General features: G+C 39.6%; 1 protein-coding gene across 2 annotated transcripts in view; it reads right to left on the reverse strand.

The window, feature by feature from the left end:
* Window positions 1–24,113, reverse strand: part of EXOC4 (exocyst complex component 4) — a 634,133-nt gene extending 610,020 nt beyond the window's left edge. The window contains exons 1-2 of one of the 2 annotated variants that reach the window (XM_033099157.1): window positions 23,989–24,113; window positions 5,402–5,591 (exon numbers count right to left, since the gene is read on the reverse strand). In XM_033099157.1, the coding sequence (XP_032955048.1) occupies window positions 5,402–5,591; window positions 23,989–24,074 (276 nt within the window). In that variant the 5' untranslated portion in view covers window positions 24,075–24,113. Of the gene's footprint in view, window positions 1–5,401; window positions 5,617–23,988 lie in introns of both variants that reach the window. The other variant, XM_033099158.1, reaches the window with a different exon arrangement.
* Between the last annotated feature and the right edge of the window lie 2,096 nt (window positions 24,114–26,209).

The following is a 26,209-nucleotide window of genomic DNA, read 5'->3' on the forward strand; positions in this document are numbered from 1 at the left end:
GAGTGTGCATGTTATGTACAGGCAGTACAAATATGCAAGCACCTCACTGAAACTAAACTAGAAATCTCCTGAAAAGCTCTCCATGTATAAGGGATGGTAAATGAAAATTAATATAACAAATTATTCTTAATTTTAAAAGTACAACATATCATGAAATTTTCTGTTTTTTATAGTCAAATCTATATCATATACCAGTGTTTTCATGGGTGTTTTCCTGATGTAAATGTCCACCCATTTTTTCCATTATCTTATAAAGTACCTAGAAAGAATGAACTTCAGAAACACTGCTCACAATTGTTTAAAAGCCCTTTATAACTAAAGATCATTTTTAAATTACCCTCGAACTTACTTCCCATGCTTTTGTTCCCTTAGTTTTTTAGCTACCATTTTAAGGTGCTAAATTCTCAGAGAGGCTCCACTCAACCCTTTCCGAGGACAATAATACTTGGCTTTTGAGTTGCTGAGTCTGCACACACTACACAAACACAGACACAGTTAAACTTAATGGAAAGATGGCCTCATCGTTCTTGTGATTGCATTAAAGCACTGCGAACTACAGTGTAGAATTTAATTCTGACATCTCATTGTTGCCCACAGCTTAGCGTGTCCATTTCTAGGCTTTTCCCCTCTTTCTCCTACAAGGAGCTGGGATGTTCCATCTTATATGTGGGCTGTAAATAACTTCCTATCAAAACCATCTTGGTCTACTGTTGACTTTTTAAATATCCATTAAGGTTATTCTTCAGTCTAATTCTACCATTCAAGGTACACGTGTTGTCAGATAAAAGCCACAAAATTATTATAGTTGAATGGTAATTATTGAATGTTGCATTACTCAATGATTCAGTCCCAACAACTTCACTTGGACAATCATGCAGAGTTATTTCCAATTACAGGCAAGAAAAATGAGTTAAGAGCTTGATGTACCACCAATAGGGCAGCCAAAATTGGGGTGAAATGGAAAGTGTTTGTGTATGCATCACAGCAGAGACAGGTATCTGTGTTTTCCCTTCAGCCCACCTGCTCCTGGGATAAGCATTAGATGGAACACTCAGTGTCTGTAAAGTAATCTGATGTCATCTCATCCACCTACTACACCACAAAGGAAGCGCTCAAATTCAACTACCAATAAGCATCACCTAGACGGCCCGAGTCCCCAACTTGTATCTACTCATCTTCACCTGTTTCGGTGCTGCTGCTGTATTTGTCATTGTATGAGAGACACTGGCAGAACCTATGGACTCTGAAGGTTTCTAATGCAATAACATCTCATTTTGACCAATTTTACAATGTATTCAACAATAATAGGATCGCCCAAGTATTTTCCTTATTATCCATATTACTTGGCCTGCTCAATCACACATGGTATTTTATTTGCACTTTTTAATTTTTTTAATCTAGAAAAAATTCCAAATGGACTTGACTGATGTGAAAAACTTTGGACCATCTGGGAAGAGAGTTAAATTTGTCGGCTCTGATTATCCCAGGACATAGATTCTAACAGTGCAATATAAATTTATACATGAAACTAATAGCAAAATGGGAGATGAAAACAGTTCTGAGTTCTCAAGCTTTTAAAGGTAACAAAGTGGGGCGGCCGGATGGCTCAGTTGGTTAGATCGCGAGCTCTGAATAGCAGGGTTACTGGTTCTATTCCCACATGGGCCAGTGAGCTGCGCCCTCCACAACTAGACTGAAGGACAATGACTTAGAGCTGATGGGCCCTGGAGAAACACAGTTCCCCAATATTCCCCAATAAAAAAAAAATTTTTTAATAAAATAAATAAAAAATAAAGGTAACAAAGCATGAATACGAACATTTTCGTCTACTTTGGTTCCTACTAAAATCTGTTCTCAGCACAGAAGCTAGAATGGCCTTTTTCATCATGCCATGTCATCCCCATGCTCAAAACCACACAATGGTTTCACATCAAACTCAGACATAAAACCAAAGCCCTCACGGGGATCGAGACCCTGCATGACAGTCACCCACCGGCTCTCATCTCCTCTCTCTCCGGCTACTCTCCCCACTTTGCTGTAGTCCCACTGGCCTCCTTGCTGCTTCCCCCAAATTCCAATCATGTTCCTGCTTCAAGATTCTTTTCTATCCGCTATTGATACCTGCTGATTCCTTCTTCCTGAGGTGCTCTCCCGACGCCCTCACCAACTTAAAGTGATGGCTCAAATGTAATCTCAGTGAAGCCTTCTCTGACCAATCTATTGAAAACAGCAACCCCTGTTTCGTTTTGAGGGGTCTGGGGGCGGGCACCTCACTTCTTACTATTTGTTACACCATATTTTACTTATTTATTAATGTATAGTCTGTCTCCCCTGACTGGAATGTAGACTCCCTGAGGACAGGAACTTTTTATGTTTTCTTCACTCCTATACAGCAGAGCCCATGCTCAACGCAAGAGACACTTCATATACAGAGACTAAATCAACGTTGTTCAGTATCATCCGTTTTTCTGTCTCCTGCCATTCGCACGCAAGCTCCCTGAGGTCAAGGACTGGTGTTTTCACTCTTAGAGCCCCAGCATCTGAATCAGAAGCAGGCATGCAGGTGGCACTCCACAAATCCCGGGGGTGCCCAAAACATGTATACACATTTTATAAGATGTTAACTCTTTGGTCAGCGTTGCTCAAGCCGTAGTTTCCCGTAATCAGAAGTGTCTGGACACTGATGGTAACCACTTTGAGCACCGCTTGTCATTGCAGACGTCAAACGTGACTAGTATTCATCTTTTGTTATCAGTACATATTGAGTATTACAGTTTTAGTACAGCTTTCCTTTCTGAAAATGCGTATCCATTTCTTTGGCACCCTCTGTATTTACTGAACTTTTGGCAGAGAGCAAAGAGAAAACTTCCACTCAGATCTATACATTCTCATCACCTTGCCTGGCTCTGAAATAATGTAGCCCGCTGATTATTGAATAATCCCCATTTGCACTTTAAAAATAGATATACCTATATTTTGTATATAACCCAACGTACAATTAAAAACCAAAATGACAGGGAAGGATTGGTGAGGAAGCGTCAGTGTTTCCTTGGTGATAAGAACTGGATGAGAATTAATTTCACTTTCATTTTCCCCCAACATTTTCCTTCTCCCATGTATCAATTATTAAAGGCTTTTTTTTGTTTGTTTTTAAGAGCTGTAGCCCTTTCTCTTCCCAGTTTTGAAACTAATTCATAACACAGAATTATGTGACTTTTTTTTTCTTTGACAACTGATATAAACACCAACTAATCTGTTTTTGGTTTTCTTTTGCTCCAAACTCCGCCATACTTAAAAATAAGGATGATGAAAAGACTGTGGCTACTAAAATAAATGTAAAATAATCAAAATGAGACTCTTTTTTAATACCAGCAAACGCTCTTTGGGCAAAGAAGCTATTGACTCAGAAGGATAGAGTCCAGGCAGAAACCACTGCCGTGCTTCCCTGGAGATTAGGACAAAGTCCTTTCAGCCAAGCAAACTAATCAGAAAACACCAATACCAAAAAGCCCTCACCCTTCCTGTGATTACCCGAGGCAAAGCCAGAAGGTCAGCAGCTTTATACATTCATGTTCTGACCCCTCTTGGGCTTAGAATATTGGGTCAAAATGGACCACAGTTTCCTTTAAATCTAGAGCAACCGATCTATAGCTTCACCTAGTTTCACAGATAAAGCCACAGGATGAACTCAGCACTGTAAAGGCTAAGAAATACAGTATTCCTTTCAAAAATGCCCAGTTAATTTTAAAATGTAAAGAGGACAGCGCGTTGCTTCAAAAAAGGTTAAGAGCTTACTGAAGAGCTTACTGATTGCTGGAACTGTACTCTTAGAGGCTGAAATACATATATCAACAGAATCTTAGAAGAGTTAATTTATGTATCTGCTTACAAAATCATGATATAAGGTCTAGAAGACAGAAAACATGTGAGAATGCCGTAAGCTCAGTTATTACTGGGCAGGTAGAGTCCAGGGAATAATCTCCAAACCAAGTCAACAACCCAGGGCAGTGCAATTCAAATGGTCTGTGCAGTACCCCAGAAGTGTGTGAGGGGCAGCGCCAGTGCTGACGAGGGGACCAAGCATGAGGCTCCAGACCGCTCACCCCAACATCAACAAGAGGAGAGCACCACCCCCCTTAATGTTTGGTGTATTGGGGTTCTGCAAAAGACCTCATTTTAAAAAGGGAGGGGATGGGGAACGTCGCTGCTTTAAAAATGTCTGAAAACCAGCAGCAAGGGTTTTAGAATCGGGGAGACCCAAGTTCAAATTCTAAATCTGTTGAATGAGGAATAGAGGCAAGGAATCAGTGCTCAACAAGTGGTAGAAATTATTATTTATCCAAGGGTAGTACTAAAAGGTATTAAAGGAGTGACTCTCAAAATACCTGACCAAGAATCGCATAACTATGATGTGACAGCAAACAACGTTTGTCTGTCCCTCGACCAAATATAAAAATACCCCTTGTGAACCCACTTTATCCTTTCGGCACTAAAGACATGGTACCCAAGAATCAAGAGTTTTTCATGCACCCACCACAAAAGGAAGGAGGCAGGAGAGGGAGAAGTAGAAAGAGGAAGGAAGGAAGGAAGAAAAGAAGGAAGAAGAGGGGAGAAAGAAAAACAGCTGCAAATTATGAAAAAAATAACAAAATAAAAATTAATACATACTTATCACTATTAAAATTATATTAAAGACTTCTGGTATTCATAAATATTTCAGTGTATGTTTAAATAATTTGTAAGTTAGATTTTCTTCACAAAAGTTACGTACAATCACTGCAGAGAAATCACAACCAACTTCGCATTAGGTGGCATACTCAAAGGCAAAAGTTCAAAAAAATTTTCAGCCACTATAGTTACAGCCACACACACACACACACACACACACACACACACACACACACACACACACACAATGTGCGTTATGAGCACATTACTGTGTTTCCCCGAAAATAAGACCAGGTCTTATACTAATTTTTGCTCCAAAAGAAGCATGAGGGCTTATGTTCAGGGGACGTCCTCCTGAAAAATCATGCTAGGGCTTATTTTCGGGGAAACACGGTAAATAGACTGGATACACTGTGACGGGAGCTGTAATAGCAAGAGGCCCTTCAGTCTGAAAACAGTTGTGGCCTGTTTTCCTCGAGTTGTGGCCATCGCCTGGGTCAGTTCACTCTGCAGTGAAAAGTAATGGCAGGAGCCAAGGGCAGACACAGGAGAGGGAAACGCCAGCCCGGGATGCCCTCTGCGACTCTCTGCAGGCAGCCTGTCCAGCATACACATGCCCACCTGCATCATTCCTGAAAGCATCCTTAGGGACCACTCGTTACGGCCATTAACGACTACCCAGGCACCTAGCTCCAAGTGCTGCCATCCCCAGGCGACAGGAAAGAAGGCGCACCTGCTTAATTTTATTGCGGGAGTTGGTGATGCGCTCCGTGATGCTCTGATACGTGCGAATGGCTGTGGTCAGCTCCGTGTAGTGCTGCACGATCAGCTCATCCAGGTCACGGTCACATTTCTCATAGGCTTCTTCAAGGCGACCCTTCTCATTTTCTCTGTCTTCAACATCATCACTGGTGGATAGAGTCCTGATAAAAGACAGAATACATCAAGCTGAGTAAAACAAAAACAAAAAGGGAAAAAAGAGATGAGTTAGTCAATAGGCGAGCACACTCATCCCACTCACTAGGAAGTTGAAACAAGTTACTAACAGAAAATATGAAACCATCTTCATAGTCAATTCCAACAGAGCATCTAAATGGATTTGCTGGTTGCCTATCCAAGGAGCTTTTTCCCTTCACTTCCTCCTTGGCATACCCATTTTAATCAGGTAACAGGCAGCATGAACTCTGTGAAAGTCTGGGCAGGTCTGGATTTGTTTGAGTGAATCCTAGTAATTCCTGCTAATTCCATTCCCCTTACTAGTAACAAGTCTGGCCAACGAGACCTAAGGACTTCGAGGAATAGTCTGCTTGCAAGATGATGAACAGGAAGCAGGTCCCTTTACTCAACACTCAATATCGTTACAAAGCTGAGACACTCAAATATTTCAGCCATCTTACAACCATGAAAGGAAAGCTGAGAGAAATGGCAAGCTGCCATTATGATGTCATTGGGCCATCAAAGCAGCTAAATCCTACAGCTGCCTTACCTCAGGACATCCTGTTAGGGGAGAGAAATATCCACTGTTTAAGTCACTTGCAGTTGGTCTACTTTTAATTATAGCTGAAAGTGTACTAACAGACAAAATTACTCACACACACTGAGGAGCCCCCATTCAAATAGCTCATTTCAACAACCTCAGTTTGGTACAGAGGCCCCAGCAGCCTGAAGTAAGGTCGTACTAACTCTAAAATCTGTTACAACAGCAATAATAAGCTATACTACAAGACGGTCTCTGCCATTCATTATTCTTCCAACAGCACTAACAAGATTGATATGAATCAACAATAACCTGGGAAGGAGGTAGATACGCTTATTAAAAATCTTTCAATAACTTAGTTTGATACATGGGCCATAGATCTTTGTTTCCTCTATTCTTTTTCTTGGATAATTTTTTTTTAATTTAGTGTTATAATCAGTAACAAAGAAACCTTTTTTTCTTATCTGTTGGCTGCAGTAATTTAGACTTTCATTAAATTCCCTCAGATTTGTCAGCTTATACATTCAGCATAGTTTATTTCACTTACCTTTTTTTTTATTTAGGGAGGGGGGCGTTTTAGGCTCTCAATGATGGATGCAATCAATTGTAAGTCCATCATTAGGACCGCTTTCAGAGATGGTCTATCAGCGAATCAATCACATATCCACTCCTAGATATTTGCATGCAAAATACTGTACAACAGACTTCTCCCAACTGTCATTTAGGGCAAACGATCTTAATTCATGAGCCACATAATAAATAACACTTCTTTTTCAATTTAGAGGGAGATTCAGCAGGCCAGCCTTTAACTTCAATCTAACCTCCGAAAAGAAGTTTGAAAATGTGTTACGAATGCCAAGGATGAGATGGGGGCTGGGGGGTAATGAAGAAAAAAGTGAGCCTCTAAGGAGTATGGGGTACACTCAGGAAAGCAGCACACTGGGAACCCCAAGACATGGAGGAAGAAGGCCTTTCTCATGCCAGGTCCTGTGGCCTCCTCTGTCCACTGGTGATCCTACACCAGACTACCTCCAAGGTTCCTTTCACCTCCCAGGTTACCTGAGGCACAAGTGTTGGAGTGTTTGACTAATAAAGTAAAGCAGAGTGGGGAATTTAGAGGGGAATTTGGTTTCAAAGATAGAGCCACAAATATGACTTACAATATTTGCGTACAGAGTAGCGAAGCATGTCTTCCTGTTGTTTGTATGATACATAACTTTGCTCTTTAAACCTGAAGCCTTCCGGGCTGTTCATCTAAAAAAGCACGGTCAGAAAATGCCTTCCATTTATCAACGGTCCCAAAGGGAAGAGTTCCTGGATATTTAACTCTATTATTTCCCCTTGTAACAGCAAAGAGCCACAGAATTTTCAAAGCTACACTGGATCAGTTGGCCATCCTTGTAATATTTTGCATAATTTCCTCTCCGTCACCATTTGTAGAAGGAAACATGCCAGACATTTCACATTGTTTACATTAAGTAGAATGACCATTAAGGAAAATGTCAGGCCCCGAGAAGACACCTTGGGCAACAGCTGTCACTATAACATTACCGGAGCATTAGGAAATAGGAAGGGGTACTAAAATGAAGATTGAAGAGTAAATTGAGTCTATAGGGGGTTTAAGCGATTTTCATTTTTAGAGAAAATATTTATATAAGGAAAGCAGCTTGTGCCAGGTTTGCCGCACATTTGAAATTCATCTTCTTGACGCAAACTGGGCTGAATGACATTTTGCCTTTAGTGAAAAATGCATTAGAGAACTCTGAGAGTGCGAACCATTAAAGTATTTTTTCTTTCTTCTTTTTTTTTTTAATTAGAGGAAAGGAAGGTAGCAAGGATAAGAAACAATAATACCCACTAATATTTAGAGAGGCTTACTAGCTGCCAGGAACCAGCTGTGCTGAGCACTTGATAGAATGTATGTTTAATCCCCGTAGCAGTCCTTTGGAGTACGTCCTGTTATTATCCTCCCTCTCCCATTTTACAGAGATAGCAGCTGAGATTGGAAGAGGTTAACCTGCTCGACCTCGCACAATGAGAAGTACAGGGATAGCACAGGGATTCAAAACCCAGGTTGCTCTGTTTTCAGATTATGCTCCTAACTCCTCCAGAATTACGGGCTCTGGACTCAAACTGCCTGGGTTACACACTGGCCCCACCGTTTACTGCCCATGTGACCTTGGTAATGGCATCTCATCTTGCTCATCTATAAAATGAAGATAGTAGGTATACCTTCCTTACAGGGTTGTTGGTGAGAATTAAATGACATCAAACAAGGCCTACCGTATCATTAGCAGTCAATAAACGTCCGTTGTTGTTTCTAGCTACCATGGTCATAGTAGCAGTAACCCTGGTAGTAGGAGGAAAAGCAGTAAAAGCAGTAACTTTTTTCTACAGTGTAATGTAAAGGACACCCTTTGGAGACAAGTTCGGATTTCATCACCCCCAAACAGTAGATCATTCAGCACTGGGCATGAGATCTGACCTCTCCGTCACGTCACGCCTCCTCAATGTCAAGAACTGTGACGAGCCTGAGATGTTTGTCCTACCTACAATGCCAACAAGTTAGCCTGCCAGTTTTATGGACGCCGGCAGAAAACACAAAACTCCCGGGTCCGAGGATAAGGACCTTATTCCTCATAGCACAGCAAGTAGCCTGAACACCAGCGTATCTGTCCAGTCTCCCTTTCCTCCAAGTCCTGTGGGGGTTAAGCAGATGGGCTCACATGGAGTTACCAGAGAGGAACCCTGAGCTTGGAAAACCGAATCTTTTATACTAGGCAGTAAACATGCCTGCCCTTTACTCTGGAGGGAGAGATTATCCTTATCCTCCAAGACTGTTTACTAAACAAATATCCTTTACAAGAAAGTCTAAAACAAAGGGCACTCAGTGCTTTGCTCAAAAGAACTCCCAAAACATAACACTCCCAAGGAGAACTGTCTGTCTCCTAACAATAACGGAACGTGATTCATCAGGTTCCTCCAAGGATTGCATGGTGTCACGTAAATATTCATTTCCAACCTGTTTTCTTTTCTGCAAAATGAGATCAGAAATACAATGTCTCGGACAATAAATTTTTGCAAAAGGAATGAATGATAGACTATAAGAACAGACGAAGCCCAAAGTTCCCAAGCAATCTACCAACACCCAGCAAATTTCAGTGTGGGATAATTTTGTTTTAAGCCACTCACTTGGTCTGAACTGATAGCACAGTAGAAAAGAACACCTGTCACCTAGCTCACCCCACCCGCCAGGTCAGGAACCTCCCCTCAGCCTTCTGAGCTTCTATGCAATGGAAAGTTCACGAGCTCACAAGCAAGTCATTGCAATTTTGAACAACTCTACTTATCATCACAAAGCCTTTCACTAAAATAAAATAAAATCGGCCTCTTTATAATGAATACCTATTGGTCTGAGTTCCAACTTTTTCAGTAACAAAATAAATCTATTCCTTCTTCCATAAAATTTCTCTTTCAATGGTAAAGGGCTCTCAATATATCTTTCTTTCTCGGGTTATATACTTCCAATTTCTTCCACTGTTTCCTCCTCAACATGAAAGCCCACCATCCTTGGGCTTTCCCCCGAGGTCCCCCGCAAAACAGCTCACACTCACCTAGTACTTCCTCTACGCCTGACATTAATGTAAGTGGTTTACACGTAACAATTCATGTATCCCTGACAACATGATCCCTCATTTGACCAATAAAGAGATTGAGTTGGTTTTTTTCTAGGCAAAGAGCTTTTATGTAGCAGAGTCAGGCCCCAATCCTGGGCAGTCTGGTTCTTAAAAGGTTCCCTCTCCGGCCACTCAAGAACACAGCACACTTCCATGGCGTGACCAGTCCAAACAGGAAGAGGTTTCATAGCCCATAATATGGACACTCTCCTAAAGATACGTTGCCTTTTCTTATTGAGTCCAAAAATGATCCAAGATCCCTTTGATGGTTTAAGTGCTAACAAGCCGGCTCTCACTCATCCTCTACTCAGGAAACTTGAAGACTAAGTGCAGAAATTTACATGCACCCATGTCCTACATTTTGGGAAGGGAAGGTGAAAGCAAAACAGAGAATACAAATTGAGTGTCTATTATACATCAGACAATGTAGTGGTTATTTTGTGGACATAATCTAAAGCCATCCTCAAAATAGTCTGGTGAGATAGTATCACCACCCTTTCTACAGATTAGGAAAGAGAGGAAGAGAGGCACACAGCTAATATCAAAATTGGAATTAAAACCAAGGACACTTGACTCCAAACAAAGCCCTTTCAACATTACATGGTATAAAATCCTACTTTTCCTGCCTTCAGCTCCCGAGCTGCAGGACTGCACCTTAATAAAGCTACAGCTCATATGTAAAGAGAACAGTAAAAAGGGCACTAAGCAGCTTTTTTAGTAGTAAGGTCTTGAAGCTGGACAAGAAGATTTAAAAAGCATGAGCAGAGGACAAACAGCTTCAAGTTGCCACCCAAAGATGCATTCAAGATACTGACCCCTTCTTTAGATTTTTTCCCCATTCCTATCTCAAAACCATTAGGATTTACAAACTACTGCCAGGCTCATGGAGGAACAGAAAAGCGTCAACTAGATTCCAGTTAAGTTAGACACAAAGATATTTCTGGATCACTCAGAATTTTTTTACTAAGACAGCTCTGGCATTATGCATGATGAATTGCATCTCTAACCATGACTAATTAGCTCCCAGGAAGGAATTTATTTACCTCAAGAGCTAAAAGAACCATGGAGTAGATGCTAAGCTATTGTTCACAGCACCTAGTAGGAACACGAATGTTATATGGTTCTGGTGAATTCAGTCATTAGCTCTAAGCAAGCCATAAACAAGCATGACAAACCCAGGGTAAGTAACTGCAGGGCTAAAATTGCATTTGTCAGTTTCCTTTCTTTACATCAGCTACTGTAGTTCAGTGTAGCCAGTCAAGTGTTTTGAAAGGAAAATAACTAGTCGCTATCATTGGCTCCTATGGAGCAATTTTGCTTTCACTTTGGACGTAATAGAGTAATGGAGCGCTGGCAGGAGAAAGTACACAAAAGTCGACATTACTCTTTAAAAAGATAAAAGGAAGATCAAATAAAAGAAAAAGCACACCTATGAAAATCAGGTTAGTCGCTCAGAGGTAGCCCATCATTCAGGAGGAACAGTAACCTTCAGTCAAAGACAGAAAGAGAGGATGCAAAAGGAAAGAAGACTAATGTGGAGTACCACCATGAGAAACACACCAGCAAGGTTTCTTACTACTCTCATCAAGTATGTCAGACATGAGGTTTTTGCGACTTCTGAGCTCTTTGACCTTGGACGAGTCACTTAACTTCTCTGGGCCTGGTTCTTGCCATCAAACAGACAAGAGGAGAGCACCTGCCCCACCATGTGGTGGTGAGGGTTGAAGAGTATGAATGTTCTTTGTAAAACACAGTGCATACAATGTGTGTGCTTATATACATCATTAGGAACAAAACAAATCATCTGTGAATCACGACACTGTTAGCCCCAATTCCCTAAAGCCTCCCCATTCAAAAGCTCCTGAGGACTCTTATTTATGAACCGCGATGAGGCTTCTTCTCTGCATTCTTATGGTGCCGGGTACATTAAGTGCTTAGGAAAAGCTAAACAATGAGCAACAGCAAGTTGCAGGATCTGAAGAAGTCAAGGAAGGCAGTTCCCTGACATAAGAAACAATCGCAGCAGCTAAATTCTCTCTCAAAAAAGAACGCCTGTTCAAAAACCTCTAGGAAAGGACAGCATAGCGGCCCGATTTAGTTCACATATTCATTCAGCAGATAATCACTAAGCAGCTACTACTTTGCAGGCACAGTTCTAAGTGGCCAGAGATACGGCTGTGAACAGAACCAATCCCTCCCTCATGAAGCTTGCATTCTTCTAGGGAAGCAGGCAATAAAGCGAATAGAGAAACACAGCACGTGGCGGTCCGGACGCAGCAGCTATGGAAAACGGAAGGCAGCGTAGGAGGAAGGGGACCATGTAACATAAGGAAACCGGGGAGGGCCTCCAGATGAAGATGGCATTTGAATGGATCTTTCTGGGTAGTGAGGGCAAGGGAGGTGGTACTACTATGTAGAAAAGCTGATTCCAGAGAGAACAAATGGACAGGCACTGAAACAGGACATGTTTGGCCTATTCAGGGAACAAGGAATGGCAAAGATGGACAATGTGGCTTTAGAGAAGTGAGAAAGGGTGACGGATAGGTGATAAGGTCAGGGAAGGAAGCTGGGACCAGATCAGGTAGTTTCGTGGGCTTTTACTCTGAAAGGTACTTTGAAGTCAGTTGGGAGTTAGCACCCAAGCAAAGAAAAATAGCTTTCAACCAGGATTTAATAGTAAATACTAATATTGAACAACAATATTTACTATCAAGTTGCACTTTAATTCTATCCTACTTCTTTCCAAAAAAAATCTGAGCTGGTTTGTACAACAAAGTAGGTAATACAAATGAGAAGTGGAACTTGTTAAAGAGATGCAGGACAAACAACACTATATAAATGTAAAACACAAGTATGCTGGTCATATGGGCAAACATAGCAGTTTATACGAAATGAGCCCCCACTCTAACTCTGAAGTTCCTAGTAGCCAGTGCAAAAAGGGAAACACAGCCAGTTATATAATTTTCATTATCAAAAAGATAGATTCTACTTCCTCTGAGGAAACAAATTTTAAACTAGTTCCAAATTCTAAAATAAATCTTTCACTTAAAGAAGACATTATACAATATAGTAAACGGCGTCCTAAACAGCCTTCTAAAAACCAAGTAATTTACATGGCCATTTCTTCTAAGTCCTTCAACAATGTAACATTAAAATGCAACTCAGCCCTACAGATTTTGAAAGACTCTGAATATAGTCCAAGTATGAACCTTTCCAATGATCTATTTTAATCGAAGGGTAGAAATTAGGGAATGTATAAGACTAAATGGATCAAATCATGTTTTATGAATTTCGACCTCTTAGCAAGCCTTTTATTAGTTCAAGTTGACCAGACAGTAGTAGTTTTGAAGAGAATCTAGAATTAAGTATTTGGTATTAAAGATTTAGTTAAATATTATAAGCCAGAAAAGCAGCAGTAAGGTTGACAACCAATTGTGAAAACTTTCGAGCCTGGCCAGGGCTCTTGCCTGAGTCTCAAAACTACCTATAGGTAATGACAGACTGTCACTCTGGAAACAGTGTAGGGTACTTTAACAAAGTAATAAGAGTCCCCAGAGTGTACCTGCTAAGGACGGAATTGTGACACCCCTCTCCCCCAATGCATATGTTGAAGCCCTAACTCCCAATGTGACCACATCTGGAGGTAGTCTGTAAAGAAAGTAATAAAGATCAAGTGAGGTCTTAAGGAATGGATGTCCTTATAAGAAGAGGAAGGAACACTAGAGAGCCCTCTATGTACTCAGAGAAGACAGGTCATGTGAGGACACTATGAGAAGGTGGCCATTTACAAGCCAGAAGGACAGCCCATACCAGAACCAATTCTGACAGCACCTCGACCTCAGACTTCCGGCCTCCAGACAGTGAGAAAATCACTTTCCGTTGTTGAAGCCGCCCGGCCTGTGGTATGTTGTTATGGCAGCCTGAGCAGACTACTACACCACCCTACAAGACACAGGCAGTAGTATTTTGGTTGGGTAATTCTCAAGGCAGATGTTATCGGTCACGCCTCCCTTAGCCACAGCAACACAGATTCTTGGCTAATCCACAAGAAGAATTAGCTGCCTGACACAGCCTCGGATAACTGAACTAATTAACTTGCTATAAGGAATATTTAACATAATACACCTGAATTTTAGAGACATCTGCAGAATAATTAGCATTAAGACCTGCTTTCTGAAAACAGATAATAGGCTTAATTGTCTACGAAGGGCATTCCTTGATGGCATCCAGTGACCTCTCCTCCAGGAATAATAAAGATTAACGAAACAATTAATGGAAATCCCTTCGAGCAACTCAGGAAAACTAATTACAGGTAAAGCTCCACATATCCAAAAATCACTGATCAGGAAGTTACAGGTCTATAGAGCACACTCTCCAATAAGAATGAAACCTCCTCACTTTCGTACCATTCTGTAAAGTACGAAAAATGGGCCTCTGAGCAAACGATCTGGATGTCACAGAGCCCCTGCACTTCTTACTCATCAAGTACCTGAACCCCTCAATCAGTGCTCTTTTCTCTCCTGTTAGGACAATTCTATGAATTTTTATAAACTGCACAATGAAAGAGCACGAGATGAGGAATCACCTTTATTTCATTTACAAAATATTCTAACGTAGGATAATAAGGCAAAAACTGAGTCTTTTTAAACTCTCAACAAATACTCAAGGGTTAATTAGTTCCAGAACCTCACCCCAAGTAGGACAAAAATTAACTATTAGCTTATTGATCTTTCTAGAATATAATATTCCTTTCTATGATTGATCCCAACACAAGAAAAAGGAGTCTAAGGCTGACACGACGCCTCACAACATTACCCTATTTTCTTTCCCAAACTGCTTTTAACCAGAAGATTATTAGGTTACACTATTAGATCTAGTTAGCCCTTATTTCAAATCGCATGCATTAGATTTTCTTTAAAATATGAAAGAACCAACCTAAGAAATGCCTGACAGCAACAAACACCTATTATGTCTGCAGGGGAACTAAAGACAGTTCTATGTATGGAAAAGGGAAAGTACAACCTCAAGAGGAGGAAAAGAGATTGCTAAGAATATAAACACTAACCAAACAAGTTGAGAAGCAGGTCTTCAAGCCTATTACAACCTGCATGTGATGAGTAGTCTATAAATGCTTCCAACGAATTATAAAAACAACAAACCCTCATCATAATTCTGAGTTTGTGTTAAAAATCACACATTAATGTCGGAGATGTAATCTCCAACATTATATAATCAAACAAGATACGGCTTCACTCAAAGCATAACCAAATCTACATTACACTTTTAAATCAGATTTTATTATATTCAATTATACACTGCAATTGCTTGTTTCTTAATTATGTCTTATTAGAGCCCACAAAATACAAGATAATCCCATCCCAACTGACAGCAATTGGCGATGACAAGTCCCTCTGAAAAAGTTTCCTGATGCATAAAAACAACATCCCTTAATTCAGTACAAAGAGATTCATTTCATACCAAGTGACAGTAAGCAATTTCTGCTTTAAAGTCAATTGCAAATTCACTGTTGTCTTGCTTCAGACAGCTCTTAGGGCCAATTACTACACCAAATACATGCAGTTTTTCAATATTTCAATTAACTCGGTTATACAAAACACTTCTGGGGACCAAAAGCTATAACTCTTGGAACTCACAGAGAAGGCCACTACCTCAAGTAAAATCACCCCCCACTAAAGCATAAAACTGAGTGCAGGGTTGACAAAGTCCAGTTAAAATCTATCCCTGCCCTTACTGAACCAAGCTCACCTCTTTTCCCTCTTCCATTTGAAGCCCCACACCCTTCTCAAAGCTTTGTCCACAGCGATCTTATTTTTCATCTACAGTGGAATGTTTTTGTTACTTTAACACATTGTGGCATTTGGTCATTTTAAAAGTCTACGCTATTTCCTAATGTGGAGTTTCTAGTGAGTTCCTGAGAAATGATGTTTTGTAAGATATTAATAGGTGTTAGAGGGTAATACTGTGTTTCCCCGAAAATAAGACCTAACTGGAAAATAAGCCCTAGCAGGATGGCATCCCCTGAACATAAGCCCTAATGCTTTTTTTTGGAGCAAAACTTAATATAAGACTCGGTCTTATTTTCGGGGAAATACGGTAGATTATTTGGGAAATTCCAGATTACACAAATTGAAGGTTTCTTAAGCGCAAACATCCAGGAGACATTAGTATGTTAACGTGCAAGGTACACCAGAGAGGGAAGGTGTCAGAGTAGGAGCTACGTAGGTGGACAGGTCAGGCAGAATACATTAGTTAGCACCTCTGTGATTTAGTCATCTACAGAACCTTACCATTCCCAACCCCTCTCCTCTCCCCAGCATACTCACATATATAAACACACATATGCATGTACACTTGAATGAAAATCTTCTATCACATACAAAAATTAAGAGACTTGTCGAATAAACCCAGCTTCACCAACTAAACATTCGAATCTTGTTTCATTCACCTCACTAACTCAAACCCTCTTCCCCAATTATTTAGAAGCAAATCCTAGACATGTCATTTTTAGTGGTACATATTTCAGTGTGTAACTCTTAGGAATAATCTTTTTTAAAAAAGCAAAGCCATAACACCATTATCTCAGCTTTGAAAAAAAAAAAGTTAAGATGCTACCTGGTTTCTTTAACGTGCGTTCAAGTCACCTGCTAATCAATGGCAGATTCTGTTCAGGTGGGTTAAGTGGTGACTGAGGTTCTGTATTTCTAACAAGCTCTCAAGTGATATTTTGAGCATAAAATAATGTCTCCCATAATAAGCAGCACAAGGACAGTCACCAAGTTATAAATGGAAAAACACCTTTTGCGTTATATGTCACTTTTATTTTTTTGCAATGGCTTTATAAAACCTTTTATAAAAGTCTGAAAAGGTTTTCCTAAGGAACTTAAAATATTTAATTTTCTTACCATGTCAAATGGTACATAACAATGCTCCCTTATAACTTCCTGTTAAATGGGGATGTTCCATTTTTTTTTCAAGGCAAAATTCCCGAAAAATAAAGGACTGGCTACTGAAAAGACCAAAGTCATGATTCATTTCATGGCTTGAAAGCAGTTAAAAATGTAAAAAGTGGCAAAGTAGAAGACAATAAGGGGCAGAGCTCACCACGGCAAACTGAAAAATGCAAGCACAGACTGCAAGCCGCCAAATGCAAGCAAAAAAAACCACCACCAACAAAAAGAGTCAAAATATTATGGCACCCAAAGAAAACCCATTTACCAGCTCCACGAGACCTCAAGCGAACAATTAGCAATACTATCTCAGGCGCTAAATAAACAGAAAAAATCCTATTCTTAAAAATAAATACATAAGCAGATGCATAATAGTTCCAAAGCATTTCTAAGAGTCTAAAGGGAAAGTTCCTGGGAGAGTACTGCATGAACTAAAGGTATGTAACTGTGTAATTAAATATACTGCAAAACCAAAGACCAGCAGTGCCGAGATATCTAGTTCACTTCCATGCCGAAACTTCCTATAGCACATCTGATTACCTTATTCTTCGTCTCTGCGCATATGCAACCATCTGAAACAACTAATAAAAAAAAACAAAGGCTTCGAAACCTTGGACATTACGGCAGTTGGAATTTTCAGGGCAGAGTGATGGAGAGGAGAGAGCTGCCCAGCGCACCCTGGAGATCCGTAGAGGACCTGCCTTGAGTCTTCAGCTACGTGTCCTCAGTGCATGCACGGCGGAAACTACTCAAGGCCAAGAAAAGAACCACCTGAAAGGATTGATGGAACAATTACCTGAAATCACACACAGCCTGAGTAACAACTCTCTAAAGAGCACTGGGAGGAGCACTCAAAAGCATTTTGCCATAGTGGTGACAAAATTGGCCCTAGACGACATAGTGCTCTGTTCCCAATTGGCAAAATTTAAACAAGACCTGAAAGGACCACAGTATTTCCAAGTAACTCAAACACATCCCAGAATAAAGCTCAGGAATATTTACAGGAAAGCAAAGATATCCAGTATCAATTCCCAACAAGGTAAAATTCACAGTATCTAGCACCCAGAAAGTACAAAGCATGTAAAGGAAGGGAGGAAAAGACATCAATCAACTGAAGCTAACCCAAAAATAACACAGATGATACAATTAGTAAACAAGAACATTAAAACATTCATAATACCTGTATTCTGTATGTTCAAGAAGCTACAGGAAAGAATAAACTTGTAAGCGGAGACATTAAAGATAGTAAAAAAAAAAAAAAATCCAAATCAAACTTCTAGAGATCAATACTACAATTCATAAAATTACATTACATGAAATGATAGAAATTGTAGAAAAGATTAGTGAACTTGAACACACAGCAGTAGAAACTATCCTAAAGAAAACACCAAGAAAAAAAAGACTAGGGGGAAACAAATGAACCTCAATTCGTTTATTCAGTGAGTTATGGGACAACTTGAAGTGGCCTAAACTAGAGATAAATCCAACACACAATACGTAAGACTTACACAATGAACTCTATTAAAAAACAAAAACAAAAACTGAAATCAAAGAAAAATTAAATGGAGAGATACACCCTTTTCATGGATCAAAAGACTCAAATATTGTTAAGATGTCAATTCTCCCATGTTTATCTGTGCATTCAATGCAATCCCGACCAAAATTCCAGCAGGTTTTACTGTAGAAATTGATTAGCTAGTTCTATAATTGCTATGGAAATACAAAGGACTGGAATAACCAAAATGACTTTGAAAAAGTAGACTACAGTTGGAAAGCTTACGCTATGTGTCTCCAAGACTTTTACAGGCAGTAATCAACCCTGTGTGGTTGATTACCCTGTGTCATCGAGATAAGCAGATGAATAGAATAGACTAAGAGTCAAGAAATAGACCCACATTTTTGACAAAGGTGTAAAAGAAATTCAGTGAAGAAAGAATAGTCTTTAGTGAATGGGACTGGAATAATGCGATACTCACACACTCACACACACATGAAAACGGAACTGGAAAAAAATGGAGTGCAAGTGTTCTCTATCTTGATGTGAAGACTGGTTATACAGGTAAAAATTCATCAAGCCATACACTCGTATGTATGCTCTTTACTATAGGTATGTATAATGAAAAAGGGAGACAAATAAAATTAGCACATAAAGACCCCATATTTGTTTAAAAAATTATTTCTATCTATCCATCCAACATTTCATACACACTCAGAGAAAGAGAAAGGGAAAGAGAAAGAATAATTTTTACTAACAAGAAATATACATACCTCATTCTTTGTTTTGTTTTATTGACATATAAATAACAAATATAATATTGCCTTCTCTGTGCCAAATGTGCTAGGCACTTTTATATACTCTGATTTAATTTCCCCAGAAACCATGGCAGATCATATTATCCCATTTTACAAATGAGAAACTAAGATACAGTGGTTTTCAGTACTGTACTGATCCAAGGTGACCTGGATGACGGGTAATACAGTAAGTTTCTACCAACTATACCACACCTTCCACTGCAGACTGTGACCACACCGACCTGTAAGTAATGGCTTGAAAAAATATGACCTTATAACCCAATATTAAAACTGTATGCCTGGAAGCTTTCAAGAAATTCTAATGTTAAAAATTACATGTGAGGTTAGAAATTATGACATGGGTTTCCAAGATATTAATACTGCATGCTTAGCCAGAAAAAAAATGGGATTTTTTTTTTCCCCTTACATCCACATATGCCGTCAGATGTCCCAGGACTTCCAGGAAGTTTATAAAGTGTTTGGTCTCCAGCTATTCTAGTAGAGTAATTGTCAAACAATACTGCATCCCTGTGCCAAGACTCGCCAGGGAACAAAGAGCGGAATCCCTAAAATCCCTTACAAGACAGGCTCACATGAAGAGAGGGGATGATGATGGTGACACTGTGCCCACCTCACACAGCTTCCAGGACTCTGCTCAGAACAGTGTCCACGTCCCTTTCCTGCCACAAACTATATCATGGACCTCAAAGCTCTTTGTTCAAAGCTATGATCGAAGCCTGGACCCAAACTTCACTTTGAATTAAATATGGGGCTGACCAAAACACTCTCTGAGGAGCAAGAGAATTTAACAATAAAGGATTTTCTAAGTTTTTGAAATTCCATCTTCTGTGAAGATCTGAAAGTTGAAACGTGAGTCTTCAAACTGCCTTGACATCTGTAACCAGAGGTTGTCTACAAAAGCTCTGCTCTGAGGTTTCAATAAGGTCTCAAGTCGCAGCCAAGTTTGTCTTCCCAATTAAACCTGCCATTAAAGGCAACTTATAAAGAGAGTTGACATTTAATTGGAAAGCAAATCACCTAACAGGAAGTGGTAGACACGTTTCCCCATTAAAAATCACACAAGAACTCACAAAAATAAAATAGCATCTCCCAAATGCCATCTTGCTTATTTCCTGTTTAGAAAGGCTGCCTGCTCCAACTTCACACCAAACACAGGTTGGAGGCTGGGGTTGGGGGAAGAGCAGGCGGTGATCAATAGAAAAGTAAGAGAATGTGAGTGTGTGCACATAAAACTGTCCACATTGTACATCAGCAGGTAATCAAGACTCTATCCGCCCATTTAGTTCCGTCTTAAAGGGCCAGTGGCAAGACTTGAAACCCAAAACTGCAGTTAGCCGCAGCCTCCAACAGCCTCACTCCCAAGCACCATCTGTCTCATCGGAGCCCCGCCTCACAACCTGAGGACCTCTTCTGCAAAGCCATGGGAACATCTGACTGTCCTGAAGTAATTTTATTTAGTACTTTTGAAATGGCTAAGAATTTCATTTATGAGTCTCAAGGTACTTAAAAAAAACCCATCCTCCCAAACGTACTACTTCCATTAGTTACACTATACTTCATCCTTATAAATTATTTTGACTTTTAAATACTTTATAATGATGGACTATCACACTGGCAAAATAGAGTCATTATTGAACCCTTTGTACCATGGCCAGAAATTGTGGTGAGATTTGGATATCCCATGTCTACACCTGCTCTGTCCTTAAGTCAAACCCTTCTCCACAGGTACTTTTTTATCCACTGTTAAAAGATGACTGTAACAGTAAATGTTCTTCCTACTACTAGGAATAGTTTTAAAAAATACATTAAAACTGTTCTGTTAACACATAGTGAATGTAATCTAGAAATTATATTGTTTCCATATCTGAACAAGAGAATTGAGAGAGAATTTGTAACATTCACTATTCAAAAAAGAAAAACAATTGTTCAGTGACATAAAAAAAAATGAATAAAGCTAAACTAAGCAAACTTTTCAAAGGACAGTGGACTCGACCATGAACAAGTAACTTTTTGTGACAAAATGATAGGTCCAAGAAAACACGAAAGAGAACTGGCACATTCAGTTCCACAGACCCTGAAGATACGTCTTCAGCAATGCTCAGATTTTATAAACGTGAATCTAAAATGGGTTTTCCTTTTTGAGGCTTGTTGCCAAAGCAACCAGGAAAGCTACAGTCTCTGAGAGAATTTGAATAGAGGTTAAGGATAAGAAGAGGTAATCAAAGTTTCATAGGAGGAATTAAGAATCATGAATACAATGTTGCAAGAAGGGTAACAAAGAGAATACAAATTGAACAGAAAGACAAAGCAGCAACTTCAGAGTGACAGAATAAATTTTACTAACTAGAAATACACATACCCCATTCTTTTTGTTATTTTCCGATATATGTAACATTGTATTCACGTAAGGTGTATAACATAATGGTTTATGTGTATGTTACAAAATCATTACCACAGTATGTTTAGCTAACATCCATTACCTCACAGTTACAAATTTTTTATGGGATGAAAATTTTTAAGATCTACTCTCCTAGCAACTACATTCCTCATTCCATTCCCATAAGTACTCTCCCTCTGACTCTTTCCCACCCCAACACCAAAGTAACGCTACCATCCTCTCATGCACTGCCACTGTTTATGAAATTTAAACCACTGGGTATATTCAAAAGCACCTAAGAGAGGAAATAACAGGAGAGAGGCTTAGCAACACCCTGAGTCCAACTCCAAAATTCCTGTCATTGAAAGAAATGTGGAAATATAAATATCAACACTCTGACACTAACAACATCCAGTCTTAAAAACATCGTATGTGACCATGACCTCAAATTCTTATTAAACTTGCCCAGAATGCTAAGTCTGGACACTCCATTATGCTGGTAACATTCATAGCAAAAGAAAAGTGTTATTCTAATGGTCAAAGAAAAGGAAGAAATATGAAAATAATTAATATACAACAGAAGTCAGAGTAAAAAATGCCTAGGTCTAAATCATGGTGACAATGTGAAAGTAATATACATAGGCGTAAGAGATGGATGAATAACCAAATCACAGAGGCAACCAAAAGCAATGTATGTTTCCGAATCAGCATCCGTAAAAAAGCTTTCATTCGATTTGTATGCATTTTTAAATATAGGACATTTAGGGTAAATTAAACTGCACTTAAGAAAACTGATTTCTAGCATAAAATAAATGGGCAAAGCCTAAAGAATCATAAGTACACAGGTAAGGTGGTACATTTGTATATAGCTGCTACCTTCCCTAATCCCCCACTCCATTTCCACTGGAAGTAATCACACCTCCTCCTGGATTCCCATCATATTTCATCTGTCTCTTCCAGTCTTATGCCATAGTTTTTAGTTACATATTTTATCCCTCAAGTATAGCTACTGTAACATCATGTTTTAATTATAGTCTATTATAACATCATGCCTGATTCGTTTATGCAAAACTCCTGGCCATTCATTCAACAAATATTTACTAAATACGTATTAAGTGTCAAGCACCATACTAGAAACAGGCAGCAAATAGGTACTGTTTAAATGAATGTTGACTGCAAGGCAAAAAAAAAAAAATATACAAGTTCAGAAAGAATCCAAATAAGTTTCTGTATTATATTAACACAAAGGATGAAGATGGGAAGCTACAAATATTGTATCATGAAACACCTATACTGTGTATTGTCACAGCAAGAATGTGGATCGACCATTGAACAGCATTTCCTCTGAATGGCCTACCAAGTTATATTAAGTATTTCCATACAGAGAATTATCATCTTAATACTGTAAAAAAAAAAAAAAAGGTAATAATGATGTAATATGCCATAATCTTAAACTAGAGGTCCCTAAATAACACCCATGAAATGGATCTTTATCATTTATCAGTCCATGAGGAGTAGGTTATTTTAAATGTTCAACCTGTTCATTTATTCAAGGGCTTATTAACCAGATAGTACTGGGCCTGAATTTTAAAAAGATCAGGACGCTCCAGGAGCCCCCCAAGAACTCAACCAAAAGTTTAGCTTAGGTGCGGGGGGCGGGGGAAAGAAGGTGGGGGGTAGAACATGTTGTTTTATAAAAAAATACCTGAGTTGAAATTCAAACGTCAACAACAGAAAGACGTGTCATATATTTTATTCAGGTTGTTTTTAGTCACTCCCTCTGTCATCTTTAATAGTGTTTGAAAAGGTCCTCCCACCCTTAATTTCTCCCTTAAAAAAAAAAAAAAAGAATCTAAAAGTCCCGCCACTCTCACCATAAATACTCTGGGAAAATTATGTGCATAGGGGATAACTTGACATTTGTTTTAAGGAACTGACAGGGACAGGAAGACCGAGACGTGTGCCTTCTAACGCACAGCCCTGTCTACCAGCTCATGACAGGCTCTTGTACGTGAGGCTGTGGCCCTTCCCAGGTGCTTGGCGATATCCAAAGGGTGACAACACCATCTGCGACTCGTGACAGGCGTCTCCGGACTGCAGGGCCTGCCACCCACAAGTCCAGGACACAAAGCCCCTTCCTCAGGGACGGCTGCAGAAGACAATCAATCGACCGATCAACGTGGTGTGAATAAATGAACACACCTGGCTTTCTCCACCGGGCCCCACAGAGCCAGCGTGCTTTTAGGGCCCAGACACCCTAATGGCAAGCTCTGGCTCTTAAAAAAAAAAAAGAGAGAGAGAGAGAGACTGAGGCGAGACTCCTCCCTTTAGCCCAATCCCAGAGAAAAAGGGGGACGTGTAGGGGTCCTTGGGAGGAGCTGGGGGGAGGCAAGGAGGGAAGGCAAGGGTCGGCAGGGTGGAACCCAGCTAACCCTGCTCCCTTCCGAAGCGGAGGTCGAGTCGCTGCCCGCTGCCCCGTCCCAGGACCCTGCCTCCTGCCTCCCTCACCTGATCACAGAGATGAGCAGCCCCGAGGGGTCTTTGCTTTTGCTGACAGTGCTCCTGTATTTCCCACCAGCTGCTTCTGCCGCCATCTTGGCACGGGGCGGAACCGATGCGCTAGAAGAAACCAAAGCCGCCGTAGTAATTGACCGCGGGGAGAGCCCACCAATGGGAGAAGAGCAATTCACGGAGCTGAGCAATCGCTGGAGTGAGGAGGTGGGACTGAGGCTGCATGTTTCAAGACCGGACGCGCGCGCTGAGCATTCTGGGAATCGTAGTTTTCCTTCCGCGGTGCCTGAACGCTTAAACCGGTGGCTGCTTCGTGTAGTCCTCTGATGACTGTCTTATTTACATTTATTCTGATCTTGGGTATTTTACAGTTTCCTTGTTTTTAGAATTATATGTTTTTTAATTAAATTTATTTGACGATGCCAAAATGTGTATGTGAGGTGCGTATTTAAGAGGGCGGGGTGGCGAGTGGTGGGGGCGGTCTATGCTTAATGTCTCTGTACAAGGATTTTACTTTCCACACAGTGGTTCAAAAAAAAAAAAAATCCAATAAAATGTGAAAGTGAATAGAGACAGAAATACTTTTCTTTAATATGCTCTAAAACTAAATGTTTTACATTTGTTTTATATGAGTTCATTTTCCAGTGTCGCTTTATTTCCAGAGAATCCTAAAAACCTACTCAGCAATACGCAAATGGATCTTGATAAAGAAAAGACCAAAAAACAAAAAACAAAAACCGAAACTAACCAGGTTGCAAATTCCATACCTTTCCAAGCTAAATAAAATACGGACAGTAATAATGTACGTGTGCTTTATTCATATTTTTACTGGTAAGTTTTCATGTTTCTTGCGTTTGACTATAGGCTTAGTCATTCATCCAGAGATTAAATGAACAAATAAAGATTAGACTATGTATAGAAAGTGGGCACATGGAGAAACAAAAGGAAAAGTAAATATTGAGGCGTGAAAGAGATGATCTGCTTAGTAGCAGTAAAGGTTAAAGAACTTTAGAGATGAATAGAAAGCAAATTCAGAGGTCACTGAGTTATGAAGCAGCAAGCACAGAACATACCAAATATTATTAAACAATACTGAGCTGGAAGTTCACCTCGATTTTAAAAATCAGAAATTTGTTTCTTTGTTTAAAAGTGTTCATTGCCTTTGGCCCAATAATTCCAGTTCTAGGAACTTTATTCCTAAAGCAATAGAGATATTGAAATTTTTAAAACATGGAAGGATTAAATAAATTTTAGAACATCCATATGAGGATATAATATATAGCCACTGGAAATCATAATTTTAATGACCTTTAATGAAAAGATTTTCGAGCTATAAATGCAGAAAGCAGGATATAAAATTAAATAATTCACATATAGAGAGAGGTAATTGGGCCTGCTGGCTAAGAATACGAGCAGTAGGGGGGGAAATCATCATCTCAGTTGATGCAGAAAAAGCTTTTGACAAAATCTAACACCCTTTTCATGATGAAACACACAGAAAACTAGTAATAGAAGGGAACTTCTTTAATATGATAAAGGATATTTGTTTTAAACCGCAGCTAACATCATACTCGATGAAAAACTGAAAATTTCCAGCTATGATCAGGCACAAGACAAGGAAATTCTAGCTAGAGCAATTAGGCAAGGAAAGAATAAAAGGTATCCAAATTGAAAGGGAAGAAGTAAAACTATCTCTGATTTGCAGACAACATGATTTTATATATGGAAATCCTAAAGAATTTTTTTAAGAAATGATTAGAGCTAATAAATGAATTCAGCAAGGTTGCAGGATACAATGTCAAGACAAAAATTCATATGAAATTGCAAGGAGCCCCAAGTAACCAAAACAATCTTGAAAAATAACAAATTTGGAGGATTCAGACTTCCTGATTTCAAAACTTACTAAAAAGCTACAGTAATCAAAAATGTGGTATTTGCATAAACACATTGATACGTGGAATATAATTGAGAGTCCAGAAATAAATCCATACACCTATGATCAACTGATTTTCTATAAGGGATGTCAATATGACTCAATGGATAAATAGTTTTCTCAACAAATGATGCTGAGAAAACTGGGTATCCACGTGCAAAAGAATGAAATTAAACATTATCTTAAACCATTCATGCTGTTATAACAAAATACCACAGGCTGGGTAGCTTATACACAGAAATTTATTTCTCACAGATCTGGAGGCTGGGGAGCTTAAGATCAAGA

This window comes from Rhinolophus ferrumequinum, chromosome 26 (assembly GCF_004115265.2).
Source record: "Rhinolophus ferrumequinum isolate MPI-CBG mRhiFer1 chromosome 26, mRhiFer1_v1.p, whole genome shotgun sequence".
Lineage (NCBI taxonomy): Eukaryota > Metazoa > Chordata > Mammalia > Chiroptera > Rhinolophidae > Rhinolophus > Rhinolophus ferrumequinum.